Here is a 15,265-nt window from a genome sequence, read left to right on the forward strand (position 1 = left end):
GGAAGGTCGCTCCGAGCCGCCGCGTCCGGGGCTGCGCGGGGGCGGGGCGCCAGCAGCGCCGGGGCACGGTGGGCCGCGGCTCTGCGGAGCCCGCCTGGGGCTCCACCACCCCCGGCATGGTGGTCGCAGCCCGCTCATGTTGCCAGCCGGTGCTCCCCAGTGAGCACGCGGCGCACTCCCTCGCCCTCAGCGGCGATTTCTCCTCCTCCCCCAGCGCTGCCCCCTCGCCTGGGCGCAGTTCGGCCCCGTGCCAGCGCGGGGGAACGCCGGCGCCTGCCCTCCGCGCCTGCCTCTGTCAGTCACCTCCCCTGTGCGGAAGCCCCGCGGGGCCGGTGCGGCGCGACGGCGGGCGCCGGAGTCCTGGCGGCGCAGCTCGGAGGAGCTGAGCGCTTCCCGCCCCGCCGAGGCGCCGCGCCTGGAGAGGGCGCGGAGCTGCTCCGGTGCCCGGCGCTGCTGCCGCCGCCCGCCCCGCAGGGGGCGCTGCATCAACAGGAATGGGGGCGCGTGCCGTCCCAGCGGGCTCGCGGGGTCCCTGTGCCCTGAGGCCGCGCCGGTCACCGCGCTCCGGGCTCCGCCGTGTGAGGCCCGCGGCTCCGGCCTTTTCTGAAGGGACACCGAGACAGGGGTGCCCAGGCGGAAGGAGAAGCCCGATGACGTCCAGGGGATCTTGCCGAGTGTCCGTCAGCAAAGCTGTGGGCGACTGCTTTAGAAATTAATGAGTGCGATGCTGGCTGGGCAACAACATCTTACTGGCTGCTCCAGCAGCTGCTTAGAGCCCAGCCCAGATGCGCTGCCAGGGCTGGCGCTCAGGCCGGGAGCCCTCCGCCGCTTGCAGACAGCCCGGCCGTCCCTCCGCGGCCGGCACCGCCGGGCCGGCGCCCAGCGCGGCGCAGGTGCGCGGCCGGGAAAGCCGCGGGGAGCGGGGAGCGGAGCGCAGCGGGGATACCCGGCGCGAGGGGGGTTCTGGCAGCCCCTCCCAGCCCGGGATCTCGGGGAGAGCCTAGCAGTTGGCATTGTCTGATAATAGTACTGCTGTAATCTCGGGCTGTCGTGCCCATAAACAAAGCAAGGACTTCTAGGGAGAGGTAATATCTTTTATTAGATTAGACCAGCTGATGTAAAGGTCAAGTTTGCGGGCGCAGTTTCAGCCCTTCATGTCCCAGAATGTATTTTTTGAAGACAGATCTGTTGGGCTATTAAAGTTACTACTTCTCATACAGACCAATTTGCAGAGGCTCCAAAATAAACCATTGAATGTATGAGTAGCTGAGGAATTCAGGAGGTTTCTTGTTTATGGATTTTTTTTCCTTAAAGCCAATGATATGGATTTATGAGATAAAGCAATAAAAAAGTTCTTTTATTTTCCCCTTTTTTAAAAAAATTGTGTTAGACCCTGCATTTTGGCTGTTAATAAAAGTTAATATGTGTAATATGTGTAAGTGCTAATTATTTAGGGTATTAACACTGCAAGTTGTTACTAAGTCCTGTTTTTTTTTTTACATGACCAGGCATGAAAAATCATGCATGGATCACTAGTCGGTAAACATAAAAATATCAGGCCTTGTCATTCCAGCTATATTTGGAATTGCTTAAATTCATCTCTGTGTGTGGCCAAACTACAGTAAATCAGTGATACATTTGCCTTTAACCTGTTCAGGAAATAATACAGTTCCCTCAAAATCCTGTTGCATTTAAGCTACATCTTCAGCTGTGTCAGCTATAAAAAACCCCCATGACATACCTTTTCACATCTATATTTGTAACAAAATGGTAATCTAAAAATTCTGGGATCAATCCTGGAATTGATGTAGCTCCCAATCTGATTTGTATTTTCACACTAGTGTGAAAGGGAGGTTATTTTACATTAGAGAAAACAAGGTAGTTACTGTAGAAAAAAAAAAGTTGATAAGGGGGTATTTGTTCTTCATTCACTTAATTTTGGCAGACAGACATTTAATTTGTATACAGCTACAAGCACTCTTGGTTTGACAGAATTACAGATGGATCCCAGACATGGAATTTACCCTCTCTTTACACATAAGCCTTTCATGGGTTTGTGGTGCTCCTTTTGATCTGGCTTGGAACATGCAGTTCAGTGGTCCTAAACAATTACAGCTGCTGAAATATTTTATAAACTAGTGTTGGCCACTTTAACAGTGGCTTTGCAACTATAAATGGAAAAATCATTCATGAGTAGGATGCCAGTTTGATTTAGGATTCATTTTTCTGTGCAACAGTCCCTGAGCAGAAGTGAGTTTGTCAGGAATACGGAAGATCCCCGGAATTTTCTGCTTGCAGAACAGTACTACCTTCAGGCTACCTTTTAATGTCTGTATGGAACCCAGCTTAAAATTTGCTGTGGCACATCATCAGGTACTGCGCCAGTGACATTAATGGGCTCTAATATATACTTATAGCTGTTGTAGTGTTGGATGGTGTTGTGATACGGCACAAAATGATAACACAGACACTGCTGCTCTCGAGGGGAACAAAAAGGAAGAAGAAGAAAAACTTTATTTTCTGACTCCAACATTTATAGTTTTCCAAAGGTGACAGTGGATTGGAGGGTGACAGTGCCACCTCTCCAATGCCACTGGACAGACCAAGGGTCCATCAATTCTCTCCACCTCCATGAAAGAATGCAAAACATAGGTTATTTACAGAACTGTGTGTGAGAAAGTTTGTTGAAAGAATGCAAACATCAGAAGGCTTAACAAAGTCTTATAAAATCAGGGCGACAGGATGGGACTACCAAAATGCATCTGTTCTCATAATGTGACCATAAGGAATGCTGCTAAGAATGCTCTGGCAGTAAATGTCCATTAAACTTACAAGAATATTGGTACTTCTAGGTCACTCAGCCTCCTTATATGTCAGAGCTCCTAGCTCCCTTAATGACTCTTTGCTTTATTCTCTTTGGTCTCTCATTTGGCAAGAGAACAAACTGAACACTGTGCTCTAGATGTGGCTTCATCTGTGCTGAAGAGAGGGCAATAATCATGTCCCTTGACCTGCTGGCTGTGGCACTCCAAGATGTGGTCAGTGTTCATTACTGCAGGCGCACACTGCTGACTTTGTTGGTTTGTGGTCTGCTGGGCCTTCTCCTGTGGAACCGTTAGTTCCAGCCTGCACTCTCCCTAACTGTATCCTGTCCCAGATGTGGGATCTTGGCATTCTCATTTTTGAAAGTCCAATACAGATGTATGTGTTATACATTTATTCAGCTAGCTGAGGTCTGTTGGTATACCCTCCAGTATACCAACAGCCTCCCTTGATTTGGTGTCATCTTGTATTTCCAAAGGTCATGGATGAAAAAGTTAAATAATATCAGCCATTTTATTGATCCCAAGAAAAATCACCTGCTAGTTGGACTTGAAACAGTTATTAGCTACCTTTTGAGGCCCATGACCTGGCCAGTTTAATGCACCTATAGTATACCTATATCTTCCCAATCTGGCTGCTGATGCTGAAAAACTATCAAAGTTCTGGCTGCAGGCAAGGGGAGCAACACCTACTCTAATCTCACCCAGGGAAGCCTGTAATGTAGTTGTAGAATACAATAAATGACTAAACACAAGTTTGTCCTTGGGAAATTCGAGATGGCTGTTCTCAATCACATTTTTGTTGTTGTGGTAATGATTTCTATGAGCACTTGCTCTGTAATTGCCCCAGCAACTGAGAGAAGGTTGATCATCTTTTCACCACCCAGATCCTCCTTTTGCAATTTCCTAAGACAGATGTAACATTTTTCCAGTTGTTAGAAACCTCCTCTGATCACTGTGACCTTTCACAAGGGACTGAGAATACCCTTCCAATGATTTTTGCTGTCACTCTTAGTACTCTCAGATGTATGCTGTCCAATCCTACAGACATGTATGACATTTCTATCTTGTTTAATTACATCCTGACTTGATCCTTGCTACTTAACATGGAACTCTGGGATCCCTTAGAGCAGACCATGCCGATAGGTAAAATGAATACCCATGTGCTGTGTCACAAAGTCACCTGCTGTATTCAGCATCTGGCCTAGATTTTACTCAGTCTCCTGTTTTACTGCAGAAGTGTCCTTACCCATGACATCCTTCACCAATTTTAACTGCATGGAAGCATTGCCCCTCTAATTCCATCCCTGCATGCCCAGGAAATGCTCCTGTGCTCCTCCTACTCATTATGTCCTCACTTCCACCTTCAATATGCTTATTTTTTGTTGTTGAACTCAGTCATATATACCCTGTGCTGCTAAGGAAGGCTTCTGCTATATTTCCATTTGCTTGCAAATTAGGACGTTTAATAAATATGAATGACTTTGCCAGGTCTTATAGATTGTTAGGCCACTTCTTTCAGCAACTCCAGTGCTTTTCTTTTGACCAGTGCCTTGTGAAACCACAACCTCTCTTTATTTCTTTGCGTTTAAGAGCATGTTGTTGGAATTATGAATGGTTAGAGAATCGTAGAATTGTAGAATATGCTGAGCTGGAAGGATCATCATCTGGCCCTGTGCAGAGAACCCAAAGACTCACACCATGTGCCCAAGAGTGTTGTTCAAATGCTTCTTGAACTCCTTCAAGAAGTTTGACCGCTTCCCTGGGGAGCCTGTTCAGTGCTCAACCACCCTGTGGTTGAAAAGCCTTTTCTCATTTCCAGCCCAAACCTCCCCTGACTGATCTTCACCTTGTTTTCTTGAGTCCTGTAATGGGTCATAAGAGTAATGTGGCTGCTCCTTCTCTCCCCCTCATGAGGATGTTGTAGACTGCAGTCAGGTCTCTCCTAAGTCTCCTCCAGGCTGAAAAGAACAAGTGACCTCAGCTGCTCCTCATATGCCTTCCCCTTCAATGGAGGGCCATCCTCATGGCTCTCCTTTGGACAATCTCGAAGAGCTTTTTTTTTTTTTTTTTTTTTTTTTTTATGTTGTGGCCCCCAAAACTGCCCCCAGGACTTGAGGTAAGGCTGTCCCGGTGCAGAGCAGAGCACAGCAGAGCAGGACAATCCCCTCCTCACCCAGTCAATGATGCTGTGCCTGCTGCAGCCCAGGACATGACTGGCCCTTGTGGTTGCCAGGGCACTGCTGACTCATCATCAACAGAAAGAAATTGACAACTTCTTCAGTAACACACCATACATTTTCACATATGGCACATTCTTTTCCCTTTATAAATCAATATCCTGAGTGTATTCAGTCAAAGTTGACTCCTATCATTAGAGAGACCAGTATTGAGGTACTGTTAAAAGAAGGCTGAAAACTGAAAAGGCTTCCAAAGAGAATACAAAGGTTAGGACTGGTATCTTAAAACATGAAGCTCTACTAGTTCAATCTACTTTGTTTATTTGACCTCTTTCCACAACAGTCTAGAAATATCTACACTTTATTTTTTCCCCACCTGGTATTTGTTAGCTCTTTAAGTCTCACACAGAAAGAGTTTCCCAGGCTGAGAACTGAGAGAAAACAACAAACTCTAGAAGTAAAGGACAGGTGGGTTACAGAGCCTCACTGTGGATGTAGTTCTCCTGTAATTGAAGACCTGGTATTGAAGCTGGGTTTAAAGTAATGGAAGAAGATATGTTTGTGTGTATAAAGAACTTACAAATTTGATGCACAACTTGCATTAGATACCATTAAATTGTGTCAAGTGAAGTCAGACTGGAAAGTCTCTGGAGTATTAATATTTATGATTCAAAAAGTATGGCTCTGTACAGAACTGAGTTCTCAGGACCTCATCTTTTAGTGTTTTGCAGGTGGCACTTTGTATTCAGTAGAGAGATTGCACAATTTCAGCAGCTGTTTTTCTATTTCAAAAACTGTATTGAAGAACTAAAGTGGGATCAAGGAAAGGTAATGAGAATGACTGAGGATATGAAAAAAAACTCTTTTGAAAGATTAGGTCTTTTTTCCACTTTAGAGGGAAGATCAAGAAAGGGGATACAGTAAAATAATGGTCTAGGTACCACAGATCAGATGACTGACTTCTCTCTCATTTAACTTGAGCTGAGAAACATCAAGGAGAATTAAAAGGTAACTTTCAAAACTGAAAAAATACCCAAACCTAACCTGTAATTACCTCTATATATAAAACTTGTAATTAGACCATGGAACTCACTGCCAAGTCACAAAGGCCAAGAATGTAACAAGATTAAAAAGAGTATTGTATTTTTAGTGATAACAAGTATATTCAAAGTTATAATTGGAGGATAAAAATAGTAGAAGGGCTATTAAGTATCAAATTTCAATGTGGAAACAACTTTATGTCCTGTAGAATGAGTTGATACTGTCATCAGCAAATTAGTGAATAAAGAAAGTAGGTAAGGAGTAAGGAATATGATCCACCTCTGCCTGGTCTGGAGTGAGTGAGCCAAAGTGGTAGTTTGTATACCAAGGCAATTCTTAATAAAGTCCTGTATTTGCTCCTGTAATTCTGTTTGTACCAGTAGTGTTATATTTGAACTGCTGCAATAATGTGAAAGATTGATCTGTGTTCAATGATTGTTTAATGGGATAGTCAAAATGAGTGCTTTTCAACCTATAATCTATGTATTGATGGAAATAGAAAGACATCACAAACTGTTCAATGAATTTTGTGTTTGCCCTCAGGCACCAAATAAAATCGAGGGAAAAAGATGTAATAGCAAAAAACCACAATGTTTACTTCTATTTGTTATTTTGTAAAATTACCAAGTTGCAAAAGTAGGTGAATACATAATCCTTCCATTAAAATTAAAGAAAAACTGGAAGAGATGATCTCAAGATTTTGTGTAAAAATTTAGAGGGACATTTATTATATCATTGTTGCATCAATGCTGTATGGGATGAAGCAAAAAAACCATTGTTTTTATGACTGCATTTGAGTTTTATAGAAATATTAGAATACAGATGAAACTGGATTGTGTTCTACCTTCCCTTTGAAGTTTGAAGATGCAAAAGCCTTATCTGAGTTGTGATCACTATAGTTATAAGATTTAGATAATTTTGTTGTATCTGTGAGTTGATCCAAAAGGCTGTAGTCCCAGTAAAATAATTCAGCAATTTGTTAATAATAAATTCATTATAACAGACAGTGTCAATATAAATGTGTCTTTCTATATTTGAGAATGGATAGAAAAGTTTAATTGGTTTTCAATAATTATAATGATAATAAGTAATAAAATTGCTGAAGTCTTTCAAAAGGTGACAATATACAGAGCTGTCAACTCTCTACTTGATCTTTCTTCAATCTTGACACTAAATTTAAACTCAAACATAATACTGACATTGTAAACCAAATATTGTGTTTATGTGGACCTGTGCTAGTAATTTCTACTCAATATATAGATACGTTTCTAATGTTAAAAGCAAGAGGAGTAATTTAAAGGAGATTGAAAGGACACTTGGTGGGCAAGTTAAATGAAGAACTGTTATAATAATATTGTAGTTGTAATATGAACATAATAGAATAAGTTCACATTTCAAATGCAATAGGTCAATGCACTTTAAGTTGTCAACCAGTTTTATGACTACAGAAGTTCCTAATTAATGGTTGATGAGCCAAAATTCAGCAGTAGGAGACATTCAGATCTTTCCTGCTGTCTTAGCATCACTACCTGTGCGCTTCCACTTCCACTTTCTCCACTTCAGCTTCTCAACCACTCTGTAATGAGAAAAATGTTATGGACTTCGTGTAATTACAGAAATAAGATCTGTCCTTTGAACCATATACAGGAGGGAACCACCAGATTACTTTGTATGGGTGTGCCCCAGCTCTCTGATTGACAGCCTGCTGGTGTTCCTGGTCTTTGCTAATCTGAAAGGATGTAATTATTAACCAGCAAAAACTCCACTCCTGCACGTGCATCCCATGTGTAGTCCTCTGCAGAACTGCCACCAGTCACTGCTACTGTTGTTAGACACCGAAGAGCATCTTTAGCAAGCTGAGGATCCTCAATACTGTGCTAGTGTGTGTAATTGAAAACAGAAGTTCATGTGGAGGAGAAGGTTATCTATTGAGTAAATTTTCCTGAAAGTATAATTACTCTTGCCAAAATAGGCTGCCTTTTTTATTTTTTGAAGTTAGATTAAGTCTATAAGAAGAACAGTTCCATTTAGCATGTACAAAATGTTGGTACCTGGTTTGTTAATGTACTATTAAAATAATAATAACAAAAGAAGGGAAGGGATAAGTATCCTTAAATGATCTTTGATCAAGGCTCAGCTGAATGCACTCCAGTAATTGTATTGTAATCACTAATGTAGTGACTGCCCTTGCTCAGTGTTTTATTCATAGATAACTAAAATATGTACCATAAACCACATGATTGTATGGTCAAAGGACACCTTGCTGTGTGTGTCTTGTCTGTAGTAGTGTACTAACTTTATGATAATTATATTTCATTTTCTGTCATGTTTCCATGGACTTCATAAAGAATATAATAGTCTATGTTAATCAGTGTCTTATAATTTTTTAATTGTTTTCTAAATGTGAAAACCTAGTAACAAATATGCTACCATGCTGTTGCACTTTCTGAAAGGATGACTTCACTCATATTTCAAGCTGGTAAGTCTCTTAGGCCGATCTGAAACGTGTCCTCAGAAAAAACAAGATAAGATAACAAAATTTGGCAGCCAAAACTGAGACATAGAAGACAATAAGTCCACCTTAGTTGAAGAAGATCATGTATTACTTGGATTTTTTGACAATCACTTTTTACCAACTCTCAGTACTGCTGCAGATATTCACCAAGAAGAAGCATATGTCTAAAAAGGCACCTAATAGAGTTTGGCAGTAGGCAACAGCAAACATCCACTTGTGAATGAAACTTTGTTTCATGATGAAAGTACTAAAATACCCCAGTGCTTAAGGCCGTACAAAAGAAAGAAAGATATATTTTCTAGAGTCTTGGCATTAGGACAAGGCACAGCTGTACCTTCTGAGGAAGGTCTTCTACCAGGCTAATGATATTCTGAGTGTACCACCCTCTGAAATGAAGGGTATGTAGTTTTGAGCACAAGATTCCATGGACAACACTGTGGAGTCTACTACTAACTTTTATTTATTTTGGATATGTTCAACAGTAAAATGAGGGTAGGCAGTGTTGATTATTCTTGAGCCTTGAGTATTTAAATTTTAAATGCAATCACAATTGAGGCATTCTGACTGTGTCCTTCCTGATTAGGGTAGTCTTGTGTGATGGAGGAATATTGTGCTCTAAATCCTGGTACAGGTTATCTCTGTATTTGTTTTGTAAAATGACACTTATACTGAAAGGTAAAATATATATGTCGTATGAGGTGAAAAGGAACAAAGGTATTTGCTTTTAAGACAGATACAGGAAGAAGGGTATTGAAGGAGCTGGTAGCAGTGTGGAACATGCTGCTAAGAATGTCCTTTAGCTGGTACTGAAGTAGAAGCTGTGGATGATTACTAGGCTGATGGAGCTGGAGACTGTAAAATATTGAATGGCTTGGCTGCAAGAAAGTGAGTAGAAAAGCCAAAGGTATGTCCAGCCCTTCTTAAGCTAGGGAATGGTGAGTAGGCCTTTTCTTCTGTATGACAGTCAAGAAGAAGACTGATAACAAGCACAACTCTCTCTCTTCCACAAATAGCAGGAGTGCTAACAGTATTCTGCTTCTGAAGACTTCAGTTGCAACAAAGTCAGACAACACCTAGTAGTCCAGGATTTATATTTAAAGTGCATGAGAAAGCCACTGCAGACAGTTCTAATTAGGGTCAGAGACAAAGGTATCTGACACTTTCTATTAAGAACTGTGGCTTCTGTTACTATGTAGAGTTTGGGTTATCTCCTCTCACAGAGAACCTCTGTTCTTTTCCTTGTTATTCTTGCTTCACTCAAAGTCCTGATGCATTTACTTAGGGGGGCTAGCAATAAATTTTAAGTCAATTTTTCAGGAATAATGCAGTCATCTTGCTGTAACACTTCAGTGAGATATCAATCATGCTTCCAGAGAGGCAACCAACAGGAATTCACACATTTATATACTGCCCTCGCATAAATTTAGACCATATAAATACGAACTGAAAGAAGTTGCCCAGAGAAGTGGTTGAGTCACATCGCTGGAGTTTTTTAAAAGGTATGTAGATATGGCACTTAGGGACATGGTTTAATGGTGGACTTGGCAGTGCTTGGCAGTTTATGACTGGACTCAATGATCTTAAGAGTCTTTTCCACCCTAAATGATCCTATGATACTAGAAGCAGAAGTGGTCTTTGTTAAGATTAAATTATTAACACATTAGCAATTCCTCTTTTAACTTATGTCCTGTTACAGCTGTGCCATTAGTTTCCCTTGCACCATAGCAATTCTAATTTGAAGCATTGGCAAAAAAAAATTCTGAAAGGCAAAACAAAAGGCAATCTGGAGTCTTCAAAATGTATTGAAATTCTCAAGGATCCTGATGACTCATGATTTTTGGGAGAAAGTAACTCAGACCTGTTTATCTTTTTTGTGCTAATTTTTACTTGATTCTCTTCAACATGATCCTTAGCTAATACTGGAAAAGGAAATATATATCACTGTTATGTTATGGTACAAAAGCACACTTAGCTGTGTTCCAGAAACAAAAACATCCTGAACACCTCTGCCTTTTCCCACATCATTAACAATTTTGTCATTTTCCTTTTCTGATGTAATTTATATTCATGCTACTCTGTAACAACATTCACAGGAACTAGGATTTCTTTTACTCCCAAATTTTATTAAAAACCAATTCTTGTACTTACTCTTATTGAATGCAGAATTTTTCTGCCTATAGTTTTAATTTCCCCTGTTACCTGGTTTTCTTAACATACTATTTTACATTTTTTGATTCCATATTTAATTACTATTCTTTGCCATCTGTCTGCAGGGAAATTGGGTTTTCTATATCACTGATACTTAAAAAAAAGAAAAAATGTGAGAAACTTAATAATAATTTCCTACATTTTGAAAATGTGTGAAATACTTGGCTTGAAGGTAGTGTTTCTGAAGTTTAAATCTAAACCTCCATAATTACAAATCTGTCCTGAAGTCAAAAAGAAGAGAATGAATCAATGCTGAGTTGCTTGCTACACAATTACTTTTCATACCATTTCCTAAAAGATGAACTTTGCAATGAAATAGAAGATTTAAATTAATGATATGAGTGTTGAAAGCCATATTCAGGTGTGTAAAAACTACGTGTCTGAGAGTACTTACAGACTTGAGGCACCACATTGAGATCTAATATTTATTACTTCCTGCAGTTTTGTGCCTTGCCCCTAAGAAGGCCACTGCCACTCTTGGAACAAAGGTGGCTGATGCACTTGTTGGTCTGATTATTAACATGAAGCATCTTACGGCTGAATCCTTTTAGCTGAAAACTTTCCTAAGAATAATAAGTCTTGCATTATAAAAAAATATAATCCAGTTATGGTTTATTTAAATTCTGTGCAAGTAAAGAGCAGCAAATTTTAGTGGTACCAGTTCTGCTTGACCACTTCTAATTCCTAAGAGAAGCTGTTATGGCTGCTAACATTTATTGGTGTATTATTATTGACACTTTTGTGTTTGTTCCCACCTCACAAGGATTTGAGGCTCAGTTCTAATTTCTCAAATAATGTTTTTTCTCCACTGAATTAAAAAGGATTTTCATTGCTATCAGAGAGATTTAAATAAGACAATTGCAGACACATCTATACAGTTGTGGTTTTGCTGTCCTGTTGTTTTTTTTATTGTTCCTATTTCATACTTAAGTTTGCTGGAACAAAGAGGCCTGTTTTTTACCCCTTTTTTCACCTCAGGTCAAAGAGCTAAAATAATAACAATTTATCAGTCTTGAGGGTGCTATATCTGAAAAATAGATTTAAATGAGTACATCACATTATTTTCATTTTTTGTGTCATATGTCAAATTATATTTTTTTGCTTGCTTTTGGTTTTGGGATTGGTTGGTTTTTGTGGTTTGTTTTTTGTTTGTTTGTGGTTTTTTTTTTTTTTGTGTGTGGGTTTTTTGTTTTTGTTTTTGTTTTTGTTTTTGTTTTTGTTTTTGTTTTTGCTTTTGTTTTTGTTTTTTGTTGGGTTTTTTTGTGTGTAGGTCCATGGTTATCCGTATTGCTGAACTTTGCACTTTGACACGAAATAACAATCAGTGTAAGGATTAAAGAACAAATGCAATTCATTGCTTGATCTGGTTTCAGAGTTACATTGCAGATAACATTGTCCTAATGCACATTGCATCTGCTGTATAACATGAAACTGGCATGAGGTGCTTTAAGAGCATGATAAGGAATGATAGGATGCATTAAATGGAATGGAAAAGCTTTCTCTTAGACTAGTTGTCACTGTAATGAGTCTTTTCTTAGTGCCATAATCATGTTAGTAACAATGAATATCACACCAAGGAGCAAACCAGCTTTCATAATGTATGAAGGAACAGAAATATCTGATACACTTGTGTATTAAACTGTACTACTAAATGTTCAGAAAAAAGGCAAAATATTGCCCACTGTTTCCTTCATACAGAAGCAAGACAACAAAAATCTGGTATTCAAAATTCACTATGGATGACTTCAGTATGTCTTCATACTGTCAACAAGATGAGGATTATATTGTAATGGACCAAGTGTCTACTACAGACTACATATACTACTTCAGTAAATTGCAAATGTAAACTTATTAAATTGCCTTTAATTCCAAAGGTTCCTGGAGTGCCTGCTCTTATACCAGTGGGGAAGAGCTGCATCCACAACTTCCACAGCAAATAGGTTATCTCTCCTCTAACCTCTCTGTCTCAAGTGTGGAACTGTTCTATATTGCTTCCTCCTTGTTTTCATGATGACATCTGTTCTTCCCAAAGATGTGATTATGTATTGTCAAGAACATAAAAGGCTCTCCTAAAATATTTTGCATGAAAGGTATTGATGTCATCCACTGAATTTTTTTGGCCTTATTGTAAGAATAATTGGCTCTGGCAAAGTGGCTATCTTGTTTTTCTTCTGTATGAAAGGAGAAGGCCAAGAGAGAAATAGTACATTGAAACCTTCCAGGACAGTCGTGCTGCAGATGCCTGGAAGTGCAACTTGACCCAATGGTACAATATTATAAAAAAGAGGGTTGTCTGTCTTTCAGATACTATGAAGTTTTTTTAAGCAATAAGGAATGGATGACGACCAAAGAGCATTGATATTGTATGAAGACACAATAGTCACAAACTTCTGGATGTTGGGTGGAGTAAGCTCTTCGAGGGCATCCTAAGATGTTTAGGCTGTGTGTGGATTTGCTTTGAAATTCTTGTGCTCTGAGAAATCAAGAGAGGAGACTCTTGAATGTAGATGCTGAGGCACTCACAAAAGTTAGGATTTGATAACATCACTATACAGTTACATAAAACATACGTTTATTTAAAGTATGTGAAGTTCTAGGATAATAGTATCCTTTTCATCTATCATCCTCTTAGTGTTTCATCTATCTTCACAGGTAACACCTTTGCTGGAACTGTAGATCTCTCCTTGAACAAGGACCATCAGTTTTCCTGTAAGAATATCTATTTTTCTAATGGGCCTTAGTACACCTGACTAGACTGTGATTGGGTGTTATTGTGGAAGGAGATGCTCTTTTCCTTCTCTGCATTCTTCTACCCACACCATTCCCAGTGCTTTCTTTCACTCATGTTAGCATGCAGTAGGACCATGGCTGATTTATCCCTTTGTCATTATAGAATGAGACTAGTAAAGAAATAGCCAGACTCAGTGCACTTAAACATACCTTGTCTAAGTCAGCCATCAAAGATGATCAGGAGCAGCAAGACAAAGATGGCACTGCAAGAGCCAGCAGTTAGATTCACTTAGGCTGCAGTAGAAGCACGTTTTTGAGTGTTGTTTAGTGGCAGCAAGAGATTATTTAAGCCAAAGGTACCATGGTTCAGCCCTCCATTGTTGGCTATATAATTTTACTTTCACCTTTATGCTAGAGCTCATGCTTGTCTAAAAGGTGCCCCACATGAGATTGTCTCAAGGCTTCAAATACTTATTGCACCACAAAGTATTCCTTCTGGATTGTCAAATGTGGAGGAAGTTGAAGGAATATGGATGAATTTTCTGTGGAATCAGAAAGATAGCATACCCCATCCTTCACTGTGGAACCACTTTAGTTCTCTTCTTCTTGTTCTCTTCTTCTTGTTCTCTTCTGTGGGAGAACAACATAAACACCCTGTTCAGATCCCATATATTAGTAGGAGGAAATCTGTTTGTCCAAATGTCAAATTCCAAAACACTGCTACATTCAGTTTCCAGATTTTGTAATTGTGCAGAAGCCCAAGTTCTCTACTATGTACATAGAATCTAATAATCAGAAAATGTCAGAAAGAACCATTGAACATAAAATCCAATCTCCTCTTTAGCCTGTCACCTCACTAGAGGAACTGGGACAGACTGTATCTGGTAAACCACAATCAGTATTGTTCTAGTTATGACTAGCAGCCTGGGAGCAGAAATGTTTGACTTAATATGAGCTTGGGCAGGGAGGGAAATCTCTGTCATTTGATTATGTGGGTTTTTGTTGTTGTTGTTGTTGTTTTGGGTTTTTTTCCTCCACCAATACCTGCATCAGTGATCAAAACTTGTACTAACTGGCAATGCCTTAAATAAAGGCATACTGAGTTGTTCTGGTTTGTCTGTGACATTATGATTGCATGTATGCTCTACAAATAGCTATTGCACCTGAAGCAAGATAACCTCTTATGGCTTTCTAGGTGCATACTGTTTCCTTCTGTTATACTTTATCTTATCCTGGACTTCAGCTGGAAATTTCCATGTGCTCTTTCTACTTTCTTCTAACAAAATCAGATAAGTTATTTCAAATAATTTATTTAACAACGTGAAGACTGATGTTGCTTGAAGAAAGCTAAGAAGGACTTTGCCCAATTTAGAGCAGAAGAATTGGTAAAGGAGTGCTGTCATGGGAAAGTCTTGCTGCTGTTCTGCTAATGACACCCACCTGTCATAAAGCAAATTAATTTTCTCTTTACCAGCAGGAGACTGACTGTCCATTGCTACAGCATGCCATTTTGCAAAACTGTAGGTGTAGCAATCTCCAATGGCAGTGTGCTGATGGAAGACTGGGAACCACTGTATCATTGGCTGCCATGGTGTATATCTTTTCTCCTTCCTGGCTCTCTAGTGCTGTGGATTGATAGCACCAGTCATGCCTGCCTGTGCCAGTTGAGGAACGTACTGCTTCTCTTCTGAATGCAACTAGACTGTAGATCTGTGAGTATTCCCTAACATACTTCAGACAGAAGTGTTAGCAAGACCTGCTATTTAAAT

The 15,265-nt window shown here is 40.0% G+C and overlaps 1 protein-coding gene across 1 annotated transcript in view; it reads left to right on the plus strand.

Moving 5' to 3' along the window:
* The window catches only part of LOC121336398 (nascent polypeptide-associated complex subunit alpha, muscle-specific form-like), a 1,075-nt gene extending 209 nt beyond the window's left edge, over window positions 1–866 (plus strand). Inside the window, exon 2 of the mRNA XM_041405518.1 lies at window positions 6–866. Coding sequence (XP_041261452.1) covers window positions 6–543 — 538 coding nt within the window. The 3' untranslated portion in view covers window positions 544–866. The remainder of the gene's footprint in view (window positions 1–5) is intronic.
* Window positions 867–15,265: the final 14,399 nt, after the last annotated feature.

Source organism: Onychostruthus taczanowskii, unplaced genomic scaffold (genome assembly GCF_017590055.1).
Source record: "Onychostruthus taczanowskii isolate IOZ18803 unplaced genomic scaffold, ASM1759005v1 scaffold23, whole genome shotgun sequence".
Lineage (NCBI taxonomy): Eukaryota > Metazoa > Chordata > Aves > Passeriformes > Passeridae > Onychostruthus > Onychostruthus taczanowskii.